Here is a 23,647-nt window from a genome sequence, read left to right on the forward strand (position 1 = left end):
CTTTTGAAATAATATCCCGTGCATCGCACGGGAAAAAAAATGCTATTTTTTTTAATTTGAATAATTAATAATTAGTGGGGACATATATGTTTTTTCAGGTCCATAGGTTTTTTAATATTTCACTAAATTACTTGAATTTTGTTAGTCTCGACTGTATTAATATATAGAGATATAAGTGTATATTAGATATTTGTTTTATTGTTCCAACCTGACCAGTATAAGGCCCATAGATTTATTGCCATCAATTTGGGCCGTAAGAAAGCATGATTAAAAAATAAAAAACAAAGTGGGACCAAAATTAAATGGATCTTTAATTTTATGTACATTCAACTCAAGTCATTTTATATTAATTTTATTTAATTTTATTTAATTACATATTTCCCCATCATAAACAAAATTTGACGTGGAGAATTGTTGACCGGCTGTTACGCTGTATGTCACCAGCCATTCAATCTTATTTGAAAATGATATCTGCCTGCATTTGATATTAATTTCGTTTACATCTTGTTAATAATGATAATAACAGTGTTGAATAATGATCATTTAATTAAAAAAAACAATTATTAAAACAAAAAATATTTATTTTCAATTAATTAGGTATTTTCATTTTCCATTTAAAAATCGTGGTAGATACTAGATAGTAGTATTCTCAATTCTGTTAGGATCGTATATCCAAAAGAATCAAATCCATGATGTCATCCAACAATATACAAATCTAAATGGGTGTTGTTTTGATATTTTAAGAAAGTTATGGGGCTTAAAATGCGAATAACGAAAAGTTCCAAACCTCACCGCCTTTATTATATATATAGAATATAAATAAACGATAGTAACAAATAGCGCATGAAATTCGCCTCACTCACGTACCACACATAACAACTTCACACACACAAACACACATGCGTGCGTGTGTGTGAAACTGAGAAGAATACCAGTGTAGACTCAAACAGTCGTCACCCTATTTTTTTCTCTCCGGCGGTTGTTTCCGGTCATTTTATTTAGATGGAGGCGCCGCTTATCGACCGCCGCAGCTCCGGCGATCTGATCGGAGACGACGGGGATTACCTTCCGGTGAGTGGCGTGAGAGAATGGTGGAGAGTTTTCTGCATAGAAACAGTCAAGCTTTGGAGTATAGGTGGACCAATTGCATTCCAGATTCTCTGTCAGTTCGGAACTAACTCCGTCACCACCATGTTCGTCGGACACCTCGGTGATATTGAACTATCTGCCTTCTCCATCGCTGTTTCCGTTATCGGCACGTTCTCCTTCGGATTTATGGTCAGTGATTTCTCGTTTATCGCTTAATTACTCTGCTATGAATTAGGGGAAAAGTGAATGTTAGGGCTAATCAAATTATTTTGAAATTCTTCACCGAAATACTTCATTTTGTAGCTATAAGAAAACAATTAAATCCGTTCATCGTATAAATGCTTATTTTTGTTTGAATATCTTCTGTTTAACACTGCATAGCAATCGCAAAGATCGAATTTTCATCCCTAAATTACTTACTGTCAAGAGTAATTGTGAATTAATTAAATTTGATAAATTAATTAATTGGTTCAGGAGAAGAGGTTAATTAAATTGATCGATGCTACTTTCAGATTTCCAATTATAATGATAAAAAATGTGAATAATTTCTGTAGCTCGGCATGGGTAGTGCCCTAGAAACACTATGCGGGCAGGCATTCGGTGCAGGTCAAGTCCACATGCTAGGAGTCTATATGCAACGGTCCATCATAATCCTCTTCGTGACCTGCATCCTCCTTCTGCCGCTGTACATATTCGCCACACCAGTTCTCCTCCTCCTCGGCCAAGAAGCTGACATCGCGAATCCGGCCGGAGTGTACACACTCCTAATCGTTCCTCAGCTATTCTCACTCGCCGTCACATTCCCATCGCAGAAGTTCTTGCAGGCGCAGAGCAAAGTCTCTGTTCTTGCCTGGATTGCTTTTCTCGCTCTAGCTTCGCAGGTTGTTCTGTGCTGGCTCTTTGTGAACGTACTCGGCTGGGGAGGCTTTGGAGCAGCATTGGCTTTCGATCTCACCAGTTGGGCCACTGCGATTGCGCAGTTTGTTTATGTTGTCGGGTGGTGTAAGGATGGGTGGAAGGGGTTCTCGTGCACTGCGTTTCACGAGATTTGGTCCTTTGTGAGGCTTTCACTTGCTTCTGCTGTGATGCTCTGTTTGGAGATTTGGTACATGATGAGCATTATTGTTCTAACTGGGCATCTCGATAATGCTGTGACTGCTGTCGGTTCTCTTTCTATATGGTGAGTTTTCAGAACTCTTCATCAACATATAGATCGATAAAAGATGCAAATTTTTAACCTTTTTTCTTTTAACCCTTTTGCAGCATGAATATCAATGGATGGGAATCTATGCTCTTTTTTGGAATCAATGCGGCTATAAGGTATACGGAATCCATTCTGCTTGGCTCATCGTTAAGAAGTAACAACTGTTGACTTTGATTTCTATTTTTCAATTTCAGTGTTCGAGTGTCGAATGAGCTTGGCCTAGGAAATCCACGAGCGGCCAAATATTCCGTCTATGCAACAGTTTTCCAGTCCCTTCTGATTGGGATTCTGTGCATGGTTATCATCCTTGTCACTAGGAACAACTTCAGTATAATTTTTACAGACAGCAAAGATATGCAACAAGCAGTTGCTCATCTTTCAGGCCTTCTTGGAATCACCATGGTTCTCAATAGTGTCCAACCAGTGATATCAGGTACTTTCTGTAATTTGTCATAAATTGTCAAAAAATGTAGGTACTGAAAAAACCTAATGATTTGTACGAGCGAATATTTGCAGGTGTTGCTGTGGGAGGTGGATGGCAAGCTTTGGTGGCATACATTAACTTGGCTTGTTACTACATTTTCGGTCTGCCGTTGGGATATGTTCTTGGTTATGTGGCTAATCTTGGAGTTGTGGTAAATAGACTTCATAAACTTTTTATAAACATTGCATACTTTGCAAGAGTAACTCCGTTTCTCATATCGATTTTGAATACTTGTGTTTTATTGCAGGGACTTTGGGGAGGCATGATTGCTGGAACAGCTTTGCAGACCTTGCTGCTCTTGCTGGTGCTCTACAAAACCAATTGGAAAAAAGAGGTTAGTTTTCGTATTTTTCAAGATGTTATTTTTCCTCGACGAATTCGTATTTCGTCGATGCAATTCAAGATCTGAACACATGAGTGATTCTTGATTTGGATTGAAGCTAAGAGAGGTTTTGTTGAACTGTGCAGGTTGAGCAGACTTCAGAAAGAATGAGAAAATGGGGAGGGCAAGAGACTAATGACAGTGAAAAAGTAGCTAATGTTTGATCAGCTTCTTCACATTGGACTAGTTTTTAATTATTTTGCCAATATTCTAACTTATTATGCATTTGTTTTAATGCTGCAAGAATTTTAGTTTCAAGGCAGAGGAATTTAGAGAAATTATTTCAAATGTCTGACATTATATAGTAGATTCAATAAATTCATCCAAAAACAAACATTAATTAATTAATTAATTAATTACTAAAGCTTTGGGCCACTGAACTCATCTGAAGCCCAAGAAGCAACCAAGTAAGAATTTCTATACAAACAAAATTAAATGCCTTCAAAAAATTAATAGTAAAACAAAAATGTAAATAATGTGCGTGCTCTGACTTCAATGGACATTAATATATGCAAATTGCAATCATGACCTCGGCTACTGCGACTTTCACGTTGAGCCCCTCCTCCATATATCACCCCCACCACCGCCGCAGCCATGGAGGCGCCGCTGCTCGACTCGACTTCCGGCGATCTCCAGCTGTTCGGGGATAACGGAGACTACCTGCCGGTGAAGGGGCTGAAGGCCTGGTGGAGAGTTGTCTGCGTAGAATCAGGGAAGCTATGGAGAATCGGCGGCCCGATAGCGTTTCAGATCGTCTGTCAGTACTCAACCGCCTCCGTCACCACCGTGTTCGTCGGCCATCTCGGAGATGTTGAACTCGCCGCCTTTTCTATTGCACTCTCTGTTGTCTGCACCTTCTCCTTCGGCTTCATGGTTAGTAATTTTATTCTAGCTTCTTTAGTTAACTTCATAATTAGGGTTTTGGTACTTGGTAGATTAATCAATTAGATTCATGATTGGTAAGTACTAATTAGGAATCAAATTAAAGTTAATATGCATTAATTTGTGTACTGCAACAAATTACATGTATTGATTGTTCATCTCTGTCAAATGCATTTACAAAATTCAGGATTTCAGTTGTTAAAATTTACAAATTGGAAACTCTTGCAATAACATTTTTGTAGCTTGGAATGGGAAGTGCCCTAGAAACACTCTGCGGTCAAGCATTCGGCGCAGGTCAAGTCCACATGCTCGGCATTTACATGCAACGATCAATTATAATACTTCTATCGACCTGCATACTCGTTTCACCACTCTATATATTCGCCACCCCAATCCTCAAATTACTCGGTCAACGGGATGAAATAGCCGACTCTGCAGGAGTTTACACACTCATGGTTCTCCCTCAATTGTGTTCTCTAGCTATTGCTTTTCCCACCCAAAAATTCCTCCAAGCCCAGAGCAAAGTTTCCGTTCTTGCTTGGATCGCAGTATTTACTCTGGCTTCATTAACTTTCATGTGTTGGCTGTTTGTTTGCGTGTTCGGATGGGGTGCAGCTGGTGCAGCACTAGCCTTTGATCTGGCGAGTTGGGGCTCTGCGATTGGTCAATCCGTGTACGTGATTGGTTGGTGCAAGGATGGTTGGAAAGGGTTCACGTGGGCCGCATTTCGGGAGATTTGGGCCTTTGTGAGGCTGTCGTTTGCATCTGCCGTTATGTTATGTTTGGAGATTTGGTATATGATGAGTATTATTATCCTCACTGGCCATCTTGATAATGCCGTCACTGCCGTTGGTTCCCTTTCTATATGGTCCGAATAAATATATAATTCCGTCTCTATCTCGGATTCTTAATTTTGTTAAATATAAATAGTTTACTGTCTTTGTTTTTGCGATTCAGCATGAACGTTGACAACTGGGAAGCCATGGTGTTCATGGGAGTCAATGCTGCTATCAGGTGAAAAGTTTTAATTATGGATCTCGATAAGCTGTTCTGCTTATCAACCTTGTTTTATCACAGTGTTCGTGTCTCGAACGAGCTTGGCATGGGACATCCGAGAGCAGCCAGATATTCGGTTTACGTTATTCTTTCCCAGTCCGTAATGATTGGGATTATTTGCATGATTGTCGTACTTGCTACTAGAAACCACATTTCCGTCATTTTTACTGATAGTGAAGATATGCGAAGGGGAGTTTCCCGCCTTTCCGGACTTCTTGGAATTACAATGCTTCTCAACAGTGTTCAGCCAGTCATATCAGGCACGTAATTATATTTCTGTCGAATTAATTAAACTCTTTAAGCCCAAATATCAATTAATTAACCCCCTTCCGCTAATTTACGACTTTATATATATATACATACGTATATGCAGGTGTGGCCATAGGAGGCGGATGGCAAGCGCTCGTAGCGTACATCAACTTAGCATGTTACTATGCTTTTGGTCTGCCTTTGGGATATCTTCTTGGTTACGTGGCTAATCTCGGAGTCGTGGTAGAATACGAATTTTTTCGATTACACTAAATGTGAAATGTGAAATTTGAAAAAAATATGTTTGATTATTGTTAATAATTGCAGGGACTATGGGGAGGAATGATAGCTGGAGTGGGATTGCAGACACTGCTGCTAATTGTGGTACTTTACAAAACCAACTGGAACAAGGAGGTCTGTGTTAATTCTTAATTAAATTAGTAGCTTATTTATTTATATATAAATAATCGTTAATTCAACTTGTTTTGTTTGTTTGTATATTAAATATTGGTTTAGGATTTTTTGTTGTCTTAATAAATAATCATTTGCAGGTTGAGCAAACAACAGAGCGCATGATGAAGTGGGGTGGCCAACAACCTATTGCTACTACTCACAAACCAACATTGTTTTCAGAAAATATTTTTTGAATTTAATTTAATTTTTTTTTTTGGAATATTTTTTTTTGTCATATTTATTGAAATATTGACGGTCCACAATTTTCATTTCATTTTGGATGGTCCACAAAACAGATATTAAGAGTAATTACTGCTGCTAAACAGGTTTAAAGTTAAACAACATAAGTCTTAAAAATATCTTTTTACCACTTTATTATATAGTAATTGTTTAATATTTTGTATAGATTTGGGAGCTTAATTTCTTTTTCATTTTTTATTTTTATTTTATTTTTGAATTGATCTTATTTAATAAAGTCAACTTGCTTTAACATGTTAAATAAATAATAAAATATCTGCAAGATTAAAAAAATAACAACCTTTTGTCACGTCTGTTTCTCAAGTCAACCTAACTTTTGTGTTTGTAAAATAAATAAATATTTATATATATATATATATACTTGTATAAATAAGTAGTCATTGTGAAAGAAATTAAGTTATCTTCTCCGTTGCTCCTCCTTTTGATACGGGTGACTGCAACCACCGCGACGCCGCCGCGAGAGTAAAATAAAATGGAGGCGCCGCTACTGGAACGGAGCTCCAGCGATATTAAGTTGATCGGAGAAGACGGAGACTACCTTCCGGTGGCCGGGCTGAGAGCATGGTGGAGAGTTTTCTGCATAGAATCAGTGAAACTGTGGGCAATAGGCGGACCAATAGCGTTTCAGATCCTGTGCCAGTTCGGCACTAATTCGGTGGCTACCATATTCGTCGGCCACCTCGGAGATGTCGAACTCTCTGCTTTCTCCATTGCTATCTCTGTTGTCGGAACTTTTGCCTTCGGCTTCATGGTTAGTTCTCTTCTTAATTTTCTCTCTCTACATATATACTTTCTCTCTCTACTTTATTAATATATATGTTTTAGCTGATCTAATGAAGTAGTGGTGATCTAATAAGATCTTTCATATCCGCCGAGGAGGTCCGGCGGGCCGGTGGTGGTGCAGTTTGAAAATTTATTTTTTTATTTTATTTTAAATTTAAATGAAAAAATAATTGAAGTTGAAGTAACACAAAAGCAATATAATATGTTGGTGAAATAAATCAACTCTGTGGGTAGTTGAGATATGGGAGTTGAATACGATGCAAGATTATTTAATTATTAAATTATTAAATTACATTTACACCGACATTATTAATTTGTTGGAGAAAAATCTAACTTTGAACGAGTGGTTCCAGACGTGCCCAAGTCATCTGACTTGCTCTTTTATTTTTATTTATTTTATTAATATATTTATTAATATATTTATTTGATTTAATTCTATAAATAATGCATCGCGTTAATTAACTATATTTATATTTATTCGCTAGCCGTAAACCATGGAAATCTTGTCACGTGGTGAAGAATGTTAGTTGATGAAAATTGAAATAATTAATGATTATTATGTAGTAATATTAAATGTTGTGTGACCGAGATAAATGGTTGATTAATCAATGAAAATATCATTAAATAAATAACAGTAGCAATTAAGAGTGGGCTCCATATACTCTGGTTTCGGACCTATGGCATTTAATGCTTATGTCACAGTACATGGTCCTCACTTTCTTCTCACCTGCTTTTTCAAATTACCATTTTACCCTTGACGCTCATTTCGAGTATAATAATAATTTAATTTTGTCTGACTTGATCATTCATTACTCCGTGGGTTCCTAAATAGTTTCGGTAAGAATTTCAATAAAGATGTCTTTGATCTTAGGGAAAATAGATGTTATACTAATTAATGCAGGAAGAGTGTTGGTGTTAAGAGAATTAACGAGGGCATAATTGAAAATATTTCTAAATTCACATACAATATCGAACATGAAAAAATCTCGAAAGTTAACATATATTGCACAACGGATGGATTATTTATTTTTATTTCTATAGTAACTTTTATCTTAAAACGTATTTTAATTTGTAGCTCGGAATGGGAAGTGCGCTCGAAACGCTCTGCGGGCAAGCGTTCGGCGCGGGACAAGTCCACATGCTCGGCCTCTACATGCAACGCTCCATGATAATCCTATTCGCCACGTGTGTTCTCCTTCTTCCGCTCTACATATTCGCCACCCCAATCCTCAAACTCGTCGGCCAATCCGACGAAATTGCGTACCCCGCAGGATTCTTCACTCTTCTAACAATCCCGCAGCTATTCTCACTAGCCGTCGCTTTTCCGACGCAAAAATTCCTCCAATCGCAGAGCAAAGTCACCGTTCTTGCTTGTGTGGCGGCTTTCGCTATTCTTGCACAAACTCTATTTTGTTGGCTCTTTGTGAATGTGTTTGGGTGGGGAACCATCGGTGCAGCTATAGCATTCGATCTGACGAGCTGGATTACTGCGATCTCGCAGTTCGTGTACGTGGTTGGTTGGTGTAAGGATGGGTGGAAGGGGTTCACGTGGGCCGCATTTCAGGAGATTTGGGCCTTTGTTAGGCTGTCTCTTGCTTCTGCTGTTATGCTTTGTTTGGAGATTTGGTATATGATGAGCATTATTGTCCTCACCGGCAATCTCGCTAACGCTGTTACTGCCGTCGGATCCCTTGCTATCTGGTCAGCCATCTATTTATTATTTTTATTATTTTTTTTATAAATTCGATTTATGTGGCAAATTCTTGATATATGTTAATTAATCTTGATGTTTTTCAGCATGAACGTCGATGGATGGGAAACGATGGTGTTTATCGGAATCAATGCTGCTATAAGGTAATTAACAACACACACACACACACACACATTACATGATTTGAATCGAGTAATTGATAAATGGTTATTTTTGTACCGTGTATGTATATGTATGTATATGCAGTGTTAGGGTATCGAACGAGCTAGGTCTGGGGCATCCAAGAGCAGCGAAATATTCGGTGTATGTGACGCTCTTTCAGTCGCTGTTGATCGGGATTTTATGTATGGTAGTTGTCCTAATAACAAGGGATTATATTGCGATTATTTTTACCGAGAGCCAAAATATGAGACGAGCAGTGGCTCACCTTTCGGGGCTTCTTGGAATCACTATGCTTCTTAACAGCATTCAGCCAGTTATATCCGGTATTATATAATATCCTCTCTTTCTTCAATAATTAGTTACAAAATTATATATTCTCCTGAATTTGTCTTTTGAGCACTGTGTGTGTGTCTGTCTGCAGGTGTTGCCATTGGAGGTGGTTGGCAAGCGCTCGTAGCGTACATCAACTTGGCTTGTTATTACGTATTTGGTCTACCGTTAGGATATTATCTTGGTTATGCTGCTAAACTTGGAGTTGTGGTAAGTAACTTCTTTCTCTGTGTGTGTGTGTGTGTGTGAGAGAGAGAGAGAGAGATTATCATGATAATTAGTATAAGAATGAATGTTTAATTACGTAATGATCAGGGAATATGGGGGGGCATGATTGCTGGAATAGCATTGCAGACAGTGCTGCTCTTCATCGTACTCTATAAAACCAACTGGAATAAAGAGGTTAGTTTTTAATGTTTAAAAAAAACTCGTATAACTTTTCGTAGTGCTTCTAACTAATCAAGAAACGGAAAACCCACAAAATTGCAGGTTGAGCAGACGACAGAGCGGATGAAGAAGTGGGGTGGCCAAGACAAGGCGATCGACAAATCATCGTACGAACAACTTCCAATAAAGAATGGAATTTATTAATAAATACAAGGATTATTTTTGTTCATGGTCCAAAGTTTAATTTTGTGTCAACTATTTTGTATACATGGGAGGGATTATATGTAGTTGGAAGATGCCGAATTTTGCTTCTGCTCCTATAAATTGAACATCCGTGAAATTAGTAGTTCACACGGATTTTTCGAACACTGAGATACGATTAACCATTTTTTTTCTTCTGTAGAATCAGTTAAATCTCGTTGAAATAGTTACGTTTTCGATTATGTTTCTGATTACATGTCCGAATTCGAATTCATTCGAACAAAGAACCCGTATCTACCTTGTGAAGATGATGATGACACCACTAGAGATCATAGTTTAGATTGAGATTAAATATTCAACCTAAATTTAATTAGGGATTTTTTTTTTCTCACTAATATTGCTTGTGCCTTCTAAACTAAGCCTAATTACATAAAGACTCCCTCAAATTTCTAAAATTACTCAAACATACCTTCAAATCTAATTTTGATCTAAGCAAAAATAAAAAAAAAAATTGAAAAATAGGGCTAAATTTACTGAGGTGTGGTGGTTCTTATTTTAATCGGCATGCGATAACCGCCAACGATAATAGCATGATCACGCTCGTAAGGTTCAAGAGTGACCTGCTCAACTGGTTTGAACCGATCTACCCTCAGCCTCTTCACTTCCACAGCAAACACGAGCTCGGCAGGTACTGTAGAGTCTATGCAATTTGCCTGGTAAATCAAAATTGGAATAAATCGTGTAATATTTCATGCGACAAAATTGGAAAACGAACACCACATCGAGAAGCTTGGATAGAAAATAAATATAACAATTATCACAAACCTTTACTGAAATCACAAAGTGGCCTCCGGCTTTCAAGAAGTACGACGCATTTAGAGCTAATATTCTTGCCTACAACGGAGAAATAGAAAAATAAACCGCACAAGAACATAAATTTCCTCTTACAGAGAAAAAAACACTCAACCTTCGGTTGTGCTTCCCATCTGATGTGGAAATCTGTTTCAACTTATTACTCGTAAAAAGGTTTGAACTGATTAACGTTAGTTAGTTTCGGCGAAATGTGCTACTTTATAGGAGTAGAAAATCAAAAAAACAGAATTCAAATAAAATCAACCAAGTTGAAAATAATGCATCAGAAACTCGGTTTTTACATCACCCGTGAAGTCTTGAAGGGGAATCCGAGTAATTCATCATCTGCTTCCTTAAAGAGACGAAGAAATAAAATGCAGAAACGAGCAGGAGAAGGAACAAGAAACGAAGTTTGTAAAACAAATAAATAAATATATTTATTAAATAAATAAAATGCAGAGCCAGCAAAAAGTAAGAAACACAAGAATAATATTGTCCGTTTACGTTTACGTTTGCTAAGAGAAAATCCAAACAGTTAGTTGAGTATAAAAGAAAGCAGACCTGGTCTGGTTGAGCAACGTCGGAAAATATGACATCGACCATGCCAACGAGCATTCTGTACTTGCCAGGGTATCTTGCATCTTCGATTATAGGTATAATATTAGTCCTCTTCTTCGCCAAATTCACCAAGTCTCTACCACTTCTATGAGAAAATTCAACTGCGTACACCACCCCACTCTGCAGCAAAGCAAATTAGAATCAAACACAACTCATTATTAAACTCCGAATTAAAAAAAAAAAAAAAAAAAAAAAAAAAAAAAAAAACAACGTTAGAGACGAACAAGAGAGATTCTACTTACAGGGCCAACGATGTCTGAAACATGAGATACACTGGTTCCAGAAGCAGCTCCAAGGTAAAGGACAGAGGAGCCAGGTTTCTTGATCAAACGGGAAAATATATATTATAATACGTACTTTCTAATTTTATTTTAATATACAAAAAAGACGAACGCAAGACCAGAAGAGGGGAAATATGGTAAAAACTCACAATCCAAATTGTTTCGACTCCACTAAGGATTGCGGCAGCCAACTTAGAACGAAAAGGATTCCATACTCTGTATTCTGTCTTCGTCCCATCTTCGTTCTGATTAAAGAATATTTATTAAGCGAAGTGGTGATGCAAGAAATAAATACGAAACTAATATAAACAGGCTCGATTTTAATCTGGTATATGCAATTCAATGAGATAAACAAGAAACTGCCACTTGAATAAAAGCAAACCCTGCAATCTCAATCAAAATTGTCGGAAAAATCGAACCTCTACACGGTAATAAATCATGCATACACAATTTCAGAACACGTATAACTAAAACCGAAACCGAAAACGAACCTGAACAGAAACCCTCTTCTCATTGTAAACCGTCTCTCCAGGAACCAAATTCTTAGTGCAAAGAGCATCATCTTTTCCCTTGGCGATGAAAACACCGGCATGCCTATGTGGCTCAACCACCACCTTAATTCCTCCCTTCATTCCTATTCTTCCGCCTCTGTTACCCCTTGCAGCACCTCTCCCGCCGCCTCTCTTCATCGCACCTCCTCCTCTGCTGCGGACGCCGCCTCTTCCTCCTCCATCTCCTCTGCCTCCACTAAATCCACCGCCTCTGAACGGAGATGCTGCGACCATGGCTGCCGAGTGATGAATCGAATAAGCTAAGAGTTAAATTAACGTGCATGTACAATTACAACCATCCATAATAATACTTTGCCTAATATTTCTAGGGTTTAGGGTTTTCAAGAGTTGCCTATATTAATTTCGAGGACCTCAACTTTTATAACTTTACCTTTTTGACTTGTATAAGTTTAATATATCTACTTGCACCCCCTCATGTTATTTTAGTTTCAAACAATATTAATTAATTAAATGCAATATCTTAGGATATCTTGTTAGAATTTTATCAATTCTACTGTATATAAGTGATCACATAACTAAATTAATTTCATGTAGTATAATTGATTATAAAAAAATAAAAAAATAAAAAAATAAAAATAAATGACATGGCAACATCTCATTCATCATACAAAACAAAAACTTCATCAGTTGCAGTAACATAAATATTCTTTCTTTCGATACAACTAAAATTAACTGTCTCGAAAAGAACTAAAGTAATTTACCCAGGCCAAAAATCCTACATAACAAATGCCTTTTAAGAAACTCATGAATCAAAAGAAACTCGTGCCTTGTAGTAAATTCCGAACTAAAAATCGGTTGTGTTACAGAAGATGGCAGCCTCTAATTTAGCTTCTCTTATTGCAATGAAGAAACATCACCGACAAATGCTCTCTACGAGTGGATCCGTAAATGAAAAGAGTGCAAAGTAGTAGCGGTCAACGTTTGACCCATTGGAAGCTCTTCCTTGCTTTTGCTTTACCAGGTTTTTTCCTTTCCACGACTCTCGAGTCTCTTGTCAGAAAACCGGCTGCAAAAGAAAGACGGCAACTTTCAATGTTACAACTAGTTTCGGAGATACTTAATATGATCAAGAAACGAAAACATTTTTACCAAGTAAAAAATAAAAAGTCGGAAACATTAATGTGTTTCAGAAATCAAACCTTCTTTCAGAGGAGGGCGCAATCCCGGTTCCCACCTTTGCAGTGCTCTGCTAATGCCCAAACGAATTGCTCCAACTTGACCTGTAATAAGTCCCCTCGATTTTGTTAGTCTACATAAAACCAACATTACGACTTGCTAACACAAGAGCCTAATTGAAGAACAATGATCGACAATCAACAATCAAATAAGATGACGAGTTTCAAGGTAAGACATTGTACGGTTAATTGACAATTCATAAAAATGAAGTAACGTAACTTCTGCTGGCAAGATATGTTACACGTGACAGAGATGAAAACGAAAATAATTTTATACTGATCAAGAAACAAAATAAAGAAAGGAGTCAACATTATCTTAAAAGCTGTTTCAAAAGCTCTTGATCGAAACTGTAATGCTTGTAACACATCATTAATTTGAGAAAATATTTCAGGTCAGAAGTCAACGGTCAACTCCAATTTTCCATAATATAAAAATGCAATGAAACGAAGGGAAGTAGAATGTTTTAGTTGAAAGTCAACACTCACCTGAAGTCCCACCGCCTTTAACAGTGCAATTGACATCCCACATACCCAAAGTCTTTGTTTCAGAGAAAGGGCGAAGAAGAGCAGCACGGTGATCAAGCATAGGGAAATATACATCAAACTCTTTGTCGTTGACCACAAAATTTCCGCCACCTGGCTGAATCCAAACACGGGCTATGCTGCATTTCCTTCTTCCTGTACCGTAAGCCCTTCCCTTGTCGTCTACTTCTCTGACATGTGCGTTGGCCATATCTTCTTGCTTTTGCCGCTCCATTTCAGCTCTATTGGATCTTTTGCTATTCTTCTCGTAACGAATGTTTTCGATTTCGGATAGTGGGGGCAGTCCTTGAATCCCTTCAAAGTCCTTCAACGCAATCAAACTATCCAGCATCTCATCTGTTATCCCAGATGATGCTATAAGATCACCGAATGCTCGATTTGGGCCTGCAAAGATTCAGCAGAATATCAAACACGTGAATTTTTTTTTCCAAAAAAAATTGTATGGATGACATGTGGATTAAAAATTTTACCAGGTCAGCAAACTTTTTTTTTTCTCAAGAAGGTTAAAGATTATAAGTCAAGAAAGAAGGAACTTCAACGTGTGAAAACAGAGTGGAATTACATAGCACACACAACAAGGACGAAAACATTATAATTTTTTTATTTTATCTTTATTTTTTGGCTCTGTCTTCATTCTTGTGAACTCCATGATAAATTTTCAGTTTCACCGAACTTTCTTGAACTTTCACAGGGTTACAGAAAATGCAGACCCCTCTATTCATATAATTGATTTTGTTTGGAAAGAAAATGGGCTACATATAACCGTGAAAGCATGATTGAAAAAATATAACAGCGTGTTAGCACGAACATTTGCTGAGAATTTGATCTGTATCCATAAATACCGCCTCTGTCCAAGGGTAAAGCATAATGTTCTTTCTCAATATATCCACGTTAGTGCTAGTCATCTTTAGGTTTTCGTTTACTGGTGTAATGCTTAAATGGGTTCAAAAGATCTATAATATGATCTGTCTTCTACACTAAGATGTTAAATCGGCAAGTAGTATTCAATAATCAAATATTGATTCTTCAATGACAACTAATTCAACTAAGCCAACAGGATAATATTTAGTTCGTGTCGTAATCTCATTTATGCTTCCTATTTTCATGTGTATTATTTTAACTATGAATGGAAATCTAATTTGGCGTTGCATGAAGTATTCACGAGGTGAACATGCGTAAGGACTTGACGCGGAGTTGCTACAGTTGCTGGTAATGTTTTGTTCTACGATTACATGTTTTTCTTCTCGACTCAATTGCAGAGTGATCGATTTAATATTATCCTGCATCAATTCCCTAGCCTTCATTCTCATCCTATTGGGTAACGGTCATGATTTTTTTTCTAAAAATTCTTCATTCGTGTTGAGAAACTCAATCTTTCTATGTTCATTGATTTGATGAGCAGAAACTCAAATCTTTTCTCTGATTCAATTAGAAGACAACGGAATTAAACAATCACAGTCATGAACGAATACAAATCACACACATAAACGAATACAAAGTGGGTCGATTAATTCACCTTTGAGTTCGGCAATTAAGGCCTTCTCCTCCGATTCAAGCTGCTTATTTTCCTCGGGCATTTCGATCCCCGTCCCGATTCCGTCACTCAATCCACTGAGTCCAATTTCACCACTCTCTGCTACAATTCCAAACACATCCTCCGCCGCTTCTTCCTTCCCCTTCGCCGGAAAACTCCACGGCTCATCATCTTCGGCCGCCGCACGTTCCCTATTTCCGCCGCCGCCGCCGCCATCATTCACCTCAAATCCACTAAAAGCATCGGTACCCCCAAAATCCCAACCTTCCCGCTCGACCCCACCACCAGATAGATCACCATTTCCCAGTACGCCGTCGTTTCGGGTGTCGATTCCTTTAAGATCTCCAGTCTCTACCCCAAAAACAGAGTCGATATCTTGGTCAACTTCTGATGATATTTTCCATAAATCAGTTGTCGAGGTAGCCGAATCATCGCCGGAGTTTCCATTTCTCCCGTTCGTGGAGAAGAACGACAATTGGTGAGTTCTGGGAGGGAAATAACGGCTGGGGCTCGAAAATAAGGGTTCAGGATTGATGGATTTCGAATTTACGAGGTGTGTCTGTGATGAAACTAGGGTTAGCAAGCGATGAAACTGTGTAGACTTGGAGATGAAGCGAGAAAGCATTGTAGAGCTCTGCAGATGGTGAGTGAGAAGAGCGGCTCCGGTTTTCTGTCGAACCGAATCAATTCAGAAGAAAGAGAGAGAGAGAGAGAGAGAGGGTTTTTGGAGGTTTATTAGATGTTAAAAAAAAATAAAAATAAAAATTCTAAATGGGCCTTTTATTGATGTTTTTATACCTTAATTCACGGGCTGAACTACATCTTTGTCTTAGCCCATATCATATCAATTTAATATACAGTATTTCATGGACCGGCAATTGAGTCGGGCCCAACCGAAACTCGATGGCTCGAGCCTATTATATTTGAGATAATTTTTAGTGAGTCCGGCCGAGTTTGAGTTATTATATTTAGTCCGACTCGTTTATAAGCCGAGTTCGAGCCTAATATCACTCAACTCGAATAACACCCGCCCGATTAAGTAATTTATTAAATATATAATATAATTATATGACTCCATGTACAAGTTACCGGTTATAATTGTGTTAGATCATTTTTTTTAATAATAAGAAAAGAGTCTGAAATGAAAAGGAATTAAGTGGTGGCGGTGACAATAGTCAAATTGGGAAACATATAATTACTTAAAAAGTAAACATTTGCAACATTAAACTTCATACATTTCAAGGGACAAACAATGGTTGCAACTACGATTTTTATCTTATTTTGCATTTTATGACTATTCTAGATTTTTGTTCTTCGGTTGTTAAGGTTTTTTTTAATCTTTTTTTAAACACTTTTGGCTATAAATGTTGTAAAATATGTGAGTTTATATGTTTCTCGATATAAGCCCGGTACAAACGAAGCCTGAAAAAATATATGAGCCGATTTTGAGCTTATATTATAATAATAAGACCCGATAAAATGTGAACTCGAGCCTATAGAAGTGAGGCCCGATGATATATGAGTTTTAGTTACTCAAGCTCGACGCACATGACTCGATTATTGTTAGCCCTAAGTATTTCATATGACGTTAAGGTTGCATCTTAAAATTTAGATTTTTGAGTAATACTTTAACGGATGAATTTTAAATATATTTACATGAGACGGATTAATGGATCTCAATGACTTCAAAAATATTTGAAAATTTCAAATAATGCCAATTTTTATTTAATGAAAATTTATACTGGACATTGCTAAAAAAGTTACGTCATTTTTATTAGTACAAATTTTCATTTTTTGACATTATTATTTTTCTTTTTTTGCTTTTGATTTTTCAATCACATAACTTTATTACTAAATAAAAAAATATAAAATATTTATTGAGCAATTAATATTCCTCCATCTTCTTCACTAAGAAAGGAATCACCCTCCTCCCCTCTCATTATCCACGCCTTTGGATATTCCCTCCTCAATTAATTAATTACTCCCTAGTCCCTAATCCCAACCCACCTACTCTTTTTATTGACTAATATACCCTTATTCTTTTCTTCCCCCCTCTTCCTTTTTCATGATACAGGTAGGATGAAAATGCATTCTTTTTGCATTATTACATTGTCAAAAAGGAAAAATTACATGCAAAATTCAACCTACAATAATAAGGGTACATTAGTCTTTTACTAAATAAATCTGCTTGCACCTTCTAGAAAGTATCAAGCATTTTAAGAAGAACCTAGCACAATCGATATTTTCAAATTTTCATTTCCAAATAGACTCTATATAAATAAACGCCAAACGAAACCCTAAAATCTGCATTTCATCATCTTCTTCCCCAAATCCCTCTGTGATTTTTGAATTTTTTCAATGGGTTCGCGCTACGAGGTCGAAATCACCATAACCTCCGCCAAGGACCTCAAAAACGTCAACTGGCGCCACGGCAAGCTCAAGCCATACGCCGTCGTATGGGTCGACCACAAGAGCAAGTGCTCCACACGCGTCGACGATGAAGGCGACGCCTCCCCCTTCTGGGACGAAAAGCTGACCATCCCCTTCAACTCCCCCGTCGACGAATCCACTCTCTACATCGACATCGTCCACGCCAACGCCGCCGACGGCACCAAGCCCCTCATCGGCTCCGCCAAGCTCCCCCTCCGCGACGTGGTCGACGACGTCGGCTTGGGGATCCGATCAGAGAGGAAACTCGAGCTCAAACGCCCCTCCGGACGGCCCCAGGGGAAGGTTGAGATCAACGTCATCGTACGCGATCTCGGATTCCACGCGCCGCCGGAACCATATTACGCGCCGTCGTACGGTGTGCCTCCTCCGGGAACCAGGGATTATCCGGCACCGCCGTATGGGAGCGGCTACGTGGCTCCGCCTTACGGGAGCGGCGCCTATGGATCTCAGCCGGCTTACGCGGCTCCGCCGTATGTGAGCCCCTACGGAGCGCCGCCGGCTTACGCGGCTCCGCCGTCAGGGTACCCCGCATACGGCGCGCCGCCGAGTTATTCGCAACAAAGTTACGGGCAGGGTGGTTACTACGGGCAAGGGCAGCAGGGATACGTAGTGGAGGGGGAAAAGAAGAAGAATAAATTCGGGGGGATGGGTACGGGATTGGCTGTGGGTGCGGTTGCAGGGGCGTTGGGTGGACTCGCACTCGCGGAGGGATTCGATGCTCTCGAGGACAATATCGCCGATGACGTGGCGGACAAAGTAGAGGCTGATTATGGTGATGATGATGGAGATGATTACTAGACTCCGGTTCGCCATCTCATTCGAACCGAACCGGATTCTGTTATCAATTTCATATTATTTTTCTTTTTTAATTAATTCGAGTTTCGTGATGTGGCCTTTATATTACATAGATGCCCTTTTGCTATTGTTAACGAACATTGAGGCCCAATGAATTCAAGCCCGACAACGTCTTTATATATAATTATCCATATTCCATTAAAAGCCCACTTCAATTTAATCCAAGTAATATAATGAAAATTAAACTATATATATATATTTTTTATGTTTCTTTAATTAATTATTAATTAAATTAAAAAGCCTCTAAAAGGCCCAATTAGGCTACCATTTCATTGTCAGTTCAAATAATTATTGTTTCAATCCAAATTAGACTTCATGGTACACATCATTAGTCACAGATGAGTTATTATTAACATTTAATCAGGGAAGAAAAAATAATTAAACAATGCTGATGTAATCAACGTATCATCGTTCATCATCTCCATATATATAAATAAAATATAATACATATATCTTTTGTTTTCTTTCTAAGATACAAATAGAGACAATATAATAGATTCTCATTGTTAGTTTAATTTGATGACAAGCATGAAATTGAAAACTTCATTTACTTCTAAGAAAAGCAATAAAATTTTCTAAGCCACATATATATATAGAAGAACGTATATTAATACATAATATACTTGCGCTCCCTTAGCTTCTTCACAAATTGGTAGCCAATTAAGCTATTTTCGGAGAAAACAGCGATGAAGATCATCAAGAACTTTTTCGCATGCACCGGTAGAAAATCGAAACAATTACATAATTATAATCTCAATTTTTATTATTATTTTTTTTTCCTCCTAATTAATATTTCTTCGTTTTATGCTGTATTAATGCATGCAGTGACCCGAATGGACGATCCAAACCCGGAAACTCCGAACCTCCGAGAAGAATACGCTAATGCATTTCGGACCGAATCTTATAACGATTTCTGGTCAAACGTTCTTGCCCTAAACAAAGGGGTTCTTACTACCCACAGAAGCCTCGGCTCGACCACTGCGGCTCGCCTCCCATCCTATCGGCTCTTTGCCGAGCATCTCTTGGACCCGGATCAGTCGACAGTAGCACGGATCTTGGGTTTGACCCGAACCCATCCGAAGATTTATTCCCTCATGACCGATTACTTTTCCAACACGTCGGATGCTTCTCATTTATGTGGATTACTTCTCAAAGATATCGACCGCATGAGGAGACGGTACAAATCCGTTAAAGACCCGTCTCAAAACGGGTCGGGTCAAGAGACAAACCATTTGCCCATTGTACTGACCCGAATGACCATATTCTCGAGGTCCAACCCGTTTTGCCCGTTGGCCCCATCCATGAGCCGTTTCCAAGCCGTGCAGAGCAGCTCATCCAGCTTGCTCAAGCAGCTCGAGCTGCGCCGCGACAAGACACATGCCAAAATGCGCCGGCTCAAGAAGCTCAAGTTCGGCTCGGCTGTGTTCCTCGTGGCCCTAACGGCTTCCCTGCTGGTGATTGTTGCGGCTCACGCCCTTGTACTGCTAGTGGCTGCGCCGGGTGTGATGACGGCTTCGCTTGAGATGATTTCAATAGAGAAGCTGGCTAGGTGGTCGGCTCAGCTCGACGCTGCGGCTAAAGGGACGTACATACTGATCAGAGACTTGGACACCATAAGTCGGCTGGTGACTCGGCTAAACAACGAGCTGGAACATGTTGAAGCTCTGATGAAGCTGTGGCTAGAGAGAGGGGATGATCGGCTCCAAGCCAGTGAGGAAGTGGCTTGCCAGCTGAAGAAAAATGACCAGAGCTTCGTTGAACAGCTTGATGAGCTGGAAGAGCATTTATACCTATGTTTTATGACCATCAATAGAGCTAGAAACCTTGTCACTAAAGAAATTATAGTTCTCCCTCCTTGAAATTATTCAACACAAATATATAATTATTCATGTCACACTATATAATATATCTAATTCATATTGAAATAATTTAAACGAGAACGAAATTTATCCAATGCATACATGTGGCGTTGCAAATTTCTTTGTCAACCAGAAAAAAATGTGAATTGTGACAAGATAATCAATTAGTTGATCTATGGTATTTTCTTATAACTAATTACGTCAGAAAGCTCGAGCTCGAAAAACTCGAGTTTGAGTTCGAGCTTTTTTCGAGTCATCTCATGTTTACCTAGAAATAACCATATAAGCATATGAATTAATTTGAACGACGACTATAAATGGCAATAATGAATGAATCATAAAGGGCTCTTCTATTTCCTTGTCCCCTTAGCTGTCAACACCATTTCTTGGTATTAATGACATTTTTGTAATTAAATTAATTAGGGTAAAACGGTGATGATTAACCTCCTGCATAATGTGGAAAGATTGATTAAAGAAGATGGGTGTACTAGAAATTCTGTTGCGATTTATAAATTTGTGGAAACGGTAAATTCATTGGCCGCGTATATAGATTATTATTATTATTATTGCTACTTGGTGACTGGTGCAGTGTAGCTACCTACATCGTCAATTATTTCGTCAGAATTAGGTCAAATAAAATTAAATAGGAAATGTCCCATTATTAGTGTCTGCAAATCATATTAAAGTTCAATTTTTATTTTTCAATGCAACACAAATTAGTTCCACATCTAATTACATTTACCAAATCATAAACATATATATATATATATATATATATATATATATATATATATATATATATATACATTTTTTTTATATCAGTAATTTCTTAAAAATTGCAAATCTTTTATTATAGAAATAATTTATAATATCCTAATTCGATTTTGATTCTCACATTGTTGCACCGTCTCCGGCTTTTCATAATAGTGTCTTCACTTTGGTAGCAAATGTCAAAAGCATAGAATTGAAAGGATAAAAAAAGCAAGTTGAGCTGCGCCATCTTTAATTCTCACCAACATTTAATTGCAGATCATGGAGGAGAGAGAGAGAAATATAGAGAGAGGTAACAAGAAAAATGGCTAAGGGCAAATTATCTTTACTCAACGGCCACCAAATACAGAGTGTGGGGGGTATGAAATAAAAGGGTAATAAATGTGTCACAACTGCAATCCATGAATCCATTTATTGCAATCCAACCACATCTACACAATCAGACAACCATTCTATAAGTATGTGCATTTCTCCATAATCCCATTTACAAATCCAAGAAACACAAAAAAAAAACACAGATCCCATAATAATAATAATATATACATTAAGGTTTTTAAGTTTTTCTCGATCAATGGCGGGCGAAGTTGTTCTCGTTGCAGAGGAGAAGAAAGTGGGAGGTAGTGTTGAAATCATTAGCACAACGAATGTGAAGCCTAAGAAATCGGATATCGGAAGAAAAGAGTGTCAGTTGGTCACGTTTGATCTTCCTTACTTGGCCTTTTACTACAACCAGAAGCTTCTGATCTACAAAGGTGGTCATGAGAATTTCGACGAGGTTGTTGAGAAATTGAAAGATGGGCTGGCTTTGGTTTTGGACGAATTCTACCAGCTGGCTGGGAAGTTGGACAAGGATGAAGATGGGGTTTTTAAGGTGGTGTACGATGATGATATGGCCGGCGTCGAGGTGGCGGCGGCGGCGGCTGAGGATGTGGAGGTGGCGGAGCTGACTGCGGAAGAGGGCACTTCTAAGTTTAAGGAGCTGTTGCCGTACAACGGCGTCTTGAATTTGGAGGGGATGCAGCGGCCGCTGCTGGCGGTGCAGGTAAAGTTTGTTGCTTTGAGTATTTATTGCGTTACATACATTTTGTGTATACGGTAGAACATCGATAAATTAATACTCCGATATATTAATAACCTCGATTAAATTAATAGTTTCTCTCGTCCCTATTCAGTGAAAACGTGTTAAATTATTAACTCGATAATTTAACAATTCGCTAAATTAATAGAATTTCCCTAGCCCCGACTATATTAATTTATGGAGGTTTAACCGTATGTTTTAATTAATTGTGCAATTTAAAAAATGTTTTAATTAATTTGAATTCTCAGCTTACTAAACTGAAGGATGGGCTGGTGATGGGTTGTACCTTCAACCACGCAATACTTGATGGTACCTCCACGTGGCACTTCATGAGCTCGTGGGCTGATATTTGCAAGGGGGCCCACACGGTAGCGGTCCCACCCTTCCTCGAGCGCACCAAGGCGCGAAGCACCAGAGTGAAGCTCAACCTCACCCAGCCATCCGACGCGCCGGAACATGCCCACTCAGCGCAAACCAACGGCGGCGCAGCCAAATCGGAGCCTCCTCTCCGGGAGAAGGTGTTCAAGTTCTCTGAATCGGCCATCGACCGGATCAAGGCGAAGGTCAACGCCGGTAGCCCGCCGAAACCCTACTCCACGTTCCAGTCGCTGTCGGCGCACGTGTGGCAGGCGGTCACGCGCGCACGCGACCTCGCACCAACGGACTACACCGTGTTCACGGTGTTCGCCGACTGCCGTAAGAGGGTGGATCCGCCGATGCCGGAGAGCTACTTCGGGAACCTGATCCAGGCGATCTTCACGGTGACCGGGGCGGGTCTGGTCCTGGGAAACCCGGTCGAATTCGGGGCGGGGCTGATCCAAACAGCGATCGAATCACACAACGCGGAGGCTATCAACAAACGCAACGATGAGTGGGAGAGCAATCCGATCATCTTCCAGTACAAGGACGCCGGCGTGAACTGCGTGGCCGTGGGGAGCTCGCCGCGGTTCAAGGTCTACGAGGTGGATTTCGGGTGGGGCGGGCCGGAAAGCGTTCGGAGCGGGCTGAATAACCGGTTCGACGGAATGGTGTACCTGTATCCGGGGAAGAGTGGGGGGAGGAGCATTGATGTTGAGATCAGTTTGGAAGGTAAAGCTATGGAGAAGCTGGAGAAAGACGATGAGTTCTTAATGGAGATTTAAACCCTAATGAAGATGGCCGGAGTTTAACCGCCGTTGATTGTTTTTTTTTTTTGTGTGTGTTTATTGTCTTTTAAACAAGACTTGTGTTTGGCACTTTTTTCTTATTTGATTTTAATTATAAGAATAAAATGTATTAATGTATTTGTATTTTATTTAGTCGGTTAAATGTTCGAATACTCTATTTGATAACCGCATTGGAGTTGCTCTAACGTGGTAAATTACCAAATTAAAAACAAATAATGCGAACGATATAGTCATACATGAAATAGGCACGTCGACTATGTC

The 23,647-nt window shown here is 38.9% G+C and overlaps 8 protein-coding genes and 1 non-coding gene across 10 annotated transcripts; 6 read left to right on the top strand and 3 right to left on the bottom strand.

Moving 5' to 3' along the window:
- Positions 1 to 790: 790 nt before the first annotated feature.
- On the top strand, positions 791 to 3,493 carry LOC105971738 (protein DETOXIFICATION 35). The gene is made up of 7 exons (XM_012996610.2): positions 791 to 1,278; positions 1,644 to 2,269; positions 2,353 to 2,409; positions 2,488 to 2,726; positions 2,810 to 2,928; positions 3,025 to 3,111; positions 3,246 to 3,493. The coding sequence occupies exons 1-7, from the start codon at positions 1,003 to 1,005 to the stop codon at positions 3,321 to 3,323; spliced, it is 1,482 nt and encodes a 493-aa protein (XP_012852064.2). The 5' UTR covers positions 791 to 1,002; the 3' UTR covers positions 3,324 to 3,493.
- Positions 3,485 to 6,156, top strand: LOC105971739 (protein DETOXIFICATION 35). Its single transcript, XM_012996611.2, has 7 exons — positions 3,485 to 4,032; positions 4,284 to 4,909; positions 4,999 to 5,055; positions 5,119 to 5,357; positions 5,471 to 5,589; positions 5,674 to 5,760; positions 5,898 to 6,156. The coding sequence occupies exons 1-7, from the start codon at positions 3,754 to 3,756 to the stop codon at positions 5,991 to 5,993; spliced, it is 1,503 nt and encodes a 500-aa protein (XP_012852065.2). The 5' UTR covers positions 3,485 to 3,753; the 3' UTR covers positions 5,994 to 6,156.
- Positions 6,157 to 6,317: 161 nt separating this feature from the next.
- Positions 6,318 to 9,873, top strand: LOC105971737 (protein DETOXIFICATION 35). The gene is made up of 7 exons (XM_012996609.2): positions 6,318 to 6,808; positions 7,916 to 8,541; positions 8,638 to 8,694; positions 8,798 to 9,036; positions 9,135 to 9,253; positions 9,359 to 9,445; positions 9,533 to 9,873. The coding sequence occupies exons 1-7, from the start codon at positions 6,530 to 6,532 to the stop codon at positions 9,632 to 9,634; spliced, it is 1,509 nt and encodes a 502-aa protein (XP_012852063.2). The 5' UTR covers positions 6,318 to 6,529; the 3' UTR covers positions 9,635 to 9,873.
- A 72-nt stretch (positions 9,874 to 9,945) lies between these two features.
- Positions 9,946 to 12,266, bottom strand: LOC105971741 (rRNA 2'-O-methyltransferase fibrillarin 2). Of its 2 annotated transcripts, XM_012996614.2 has the most exons (6): positions 11,874 to 12,258; positions 11,532 to 11,627; positions 11,344 to 11,421; positions 11,045 to 11,221; positions 10,457 to 10,525; positions 9,946 to 10,344 (listed from the first exon to the last, which is right to left on the bottom strand). In XM_012996614.2, the coding sequence occupies exons 1-6, from the start codon at positions 12,165 to 12,167 to the stop codon at positions 10,162 to 10,164; spliced, it is 897 nt and encodes a 298-aa protein (XP_012852068.2). In that variant the 5' UTR covers positions 12,168 to 12,258; the 3' UTR covers positions 9,946 to 10,161. The 2 variants fall into 2 exon arrangements, with proteins under 2 accessions (XP_012852068.2, XP_088675399.1); XM_088819273.1 differs by lacking the exons at positions 9,946 to 10,344; positions 10,457 to 10,525 and having other exon boundaries at positions 10,639 to 11,221; positions 11,874 to 12,266.
- Positions 10,763 to 10,834, bottom strand: LOC148769870 (small nucleolar RNA snoR60). The gene has a single exon (XR_016031960.1). It is a non-coding gene; the product is annotated as a small nucleolar RNA snoR60 (small nucleolar RNA).
- Positions 12,267 to 12,534: 268 nt separating the features above from the next.
- On the bottom strand, positions 12,535 to 15,912 carry LOC105971740 (Ribosomal protein S5 domain 2-like superfamily protein). The gene is made up of 4 exons (XM_012996612.2): positions 15,189 to 15,912; positions 13,616 to 14,056; positions 13,094 to 13,174; positions 12,535 to 12,960 (listed from the first exon to the last, which is right to left on the bottom strand). Exons 1-4 carry the CDS (start codon positions 15,829 to 15,831, stop codon positions 12,869 to 12,871), a joined length of 1,257 nt encoding a protein of 418 aa, XP_012852066.2. The 5' UTR covers positions 15,832 to 15,912; the 3' UTR covers positions 12,535 to 12,868.
- A 1,375-nt stretch (positions 15,913 to 17,287) lies between these two features.
- Positions 17,288 to 18,656, top strand: LOC105971701 (Calcium-dependent lipid-binding (CaLB domain) family protein). The gene has a single exon (XM_088819274.1). It carries the CDS (start codon positions 17,565 to 17,567, stop codon positions 18,453 to 18,455), a length of 891 nt encoding a protein of 296 aa, XP_088675400.1. The 5' UTR covers positions 17,288 to 17,564; the 3' UTR covers positions 18,456 to 18,656.
- A 480-nt stretch (positions 18,657 to 19,136) lies between these two features.
- LOC105971707 (transmembrane protein, putative (DUF677)) lies at positions 19,137 to 20,457 on the top strand. The gene is made up of 2 exons (XM_012996578.2): positions 19,137 to 19,232; positions 19,338 to 20,457. Exons 1-2 carry the CDS (start codon positions 19,199 to 19,201, stop codon positions 20,369 to 20,371), a joined length of 1,068 nt encoding a protein of 355 aa, XP_012852032.2. The 5' UTR covers positions 19,137 to 19,198; the 3' UTR covers positions 20,372 to 20,457.
- Positions 20,458 to 21,403: 946 nt separating this feature from the next.
- On the top strand, positions 21,404 to 23,551 carry PEL3 (HXXXD-type acyl-transferase family protein). The gene is made up of 2 exons (XM_012996660.2): positions 21,404 to 22,184; positions 22,469 to 23,551. Exons 1-2 carry the CDS (start codon positions 21,714 to 21,716, stop codon positions 23,360 to 23,362), a joined length of 1,365 nt encoding a protein of 454 aa, XP_012852114.2. The 5' UTR covers positions 21,404 to 21,713; the 3' UTR covers positions 23,363 to 23,551.
- The last annotated feature ends 96 nt before the right edge of the window (positions 23,552 to 23,647 follow it).

This window comes from Erythranthe guttata, chromosome 6, assembly GCF_056151865.1.
Source record: "Erythranthe guttata isolate IM_541 chromosome 6, IM_541, whole genome shotgun sequence".
NCBI classification, from domain to species: Eukaryota; Viridiplantae; Streptophyta; class Magnoliopsida; order Lamiales; family Phrymaceae; genus Erythranthe; species Erythranthe guttata.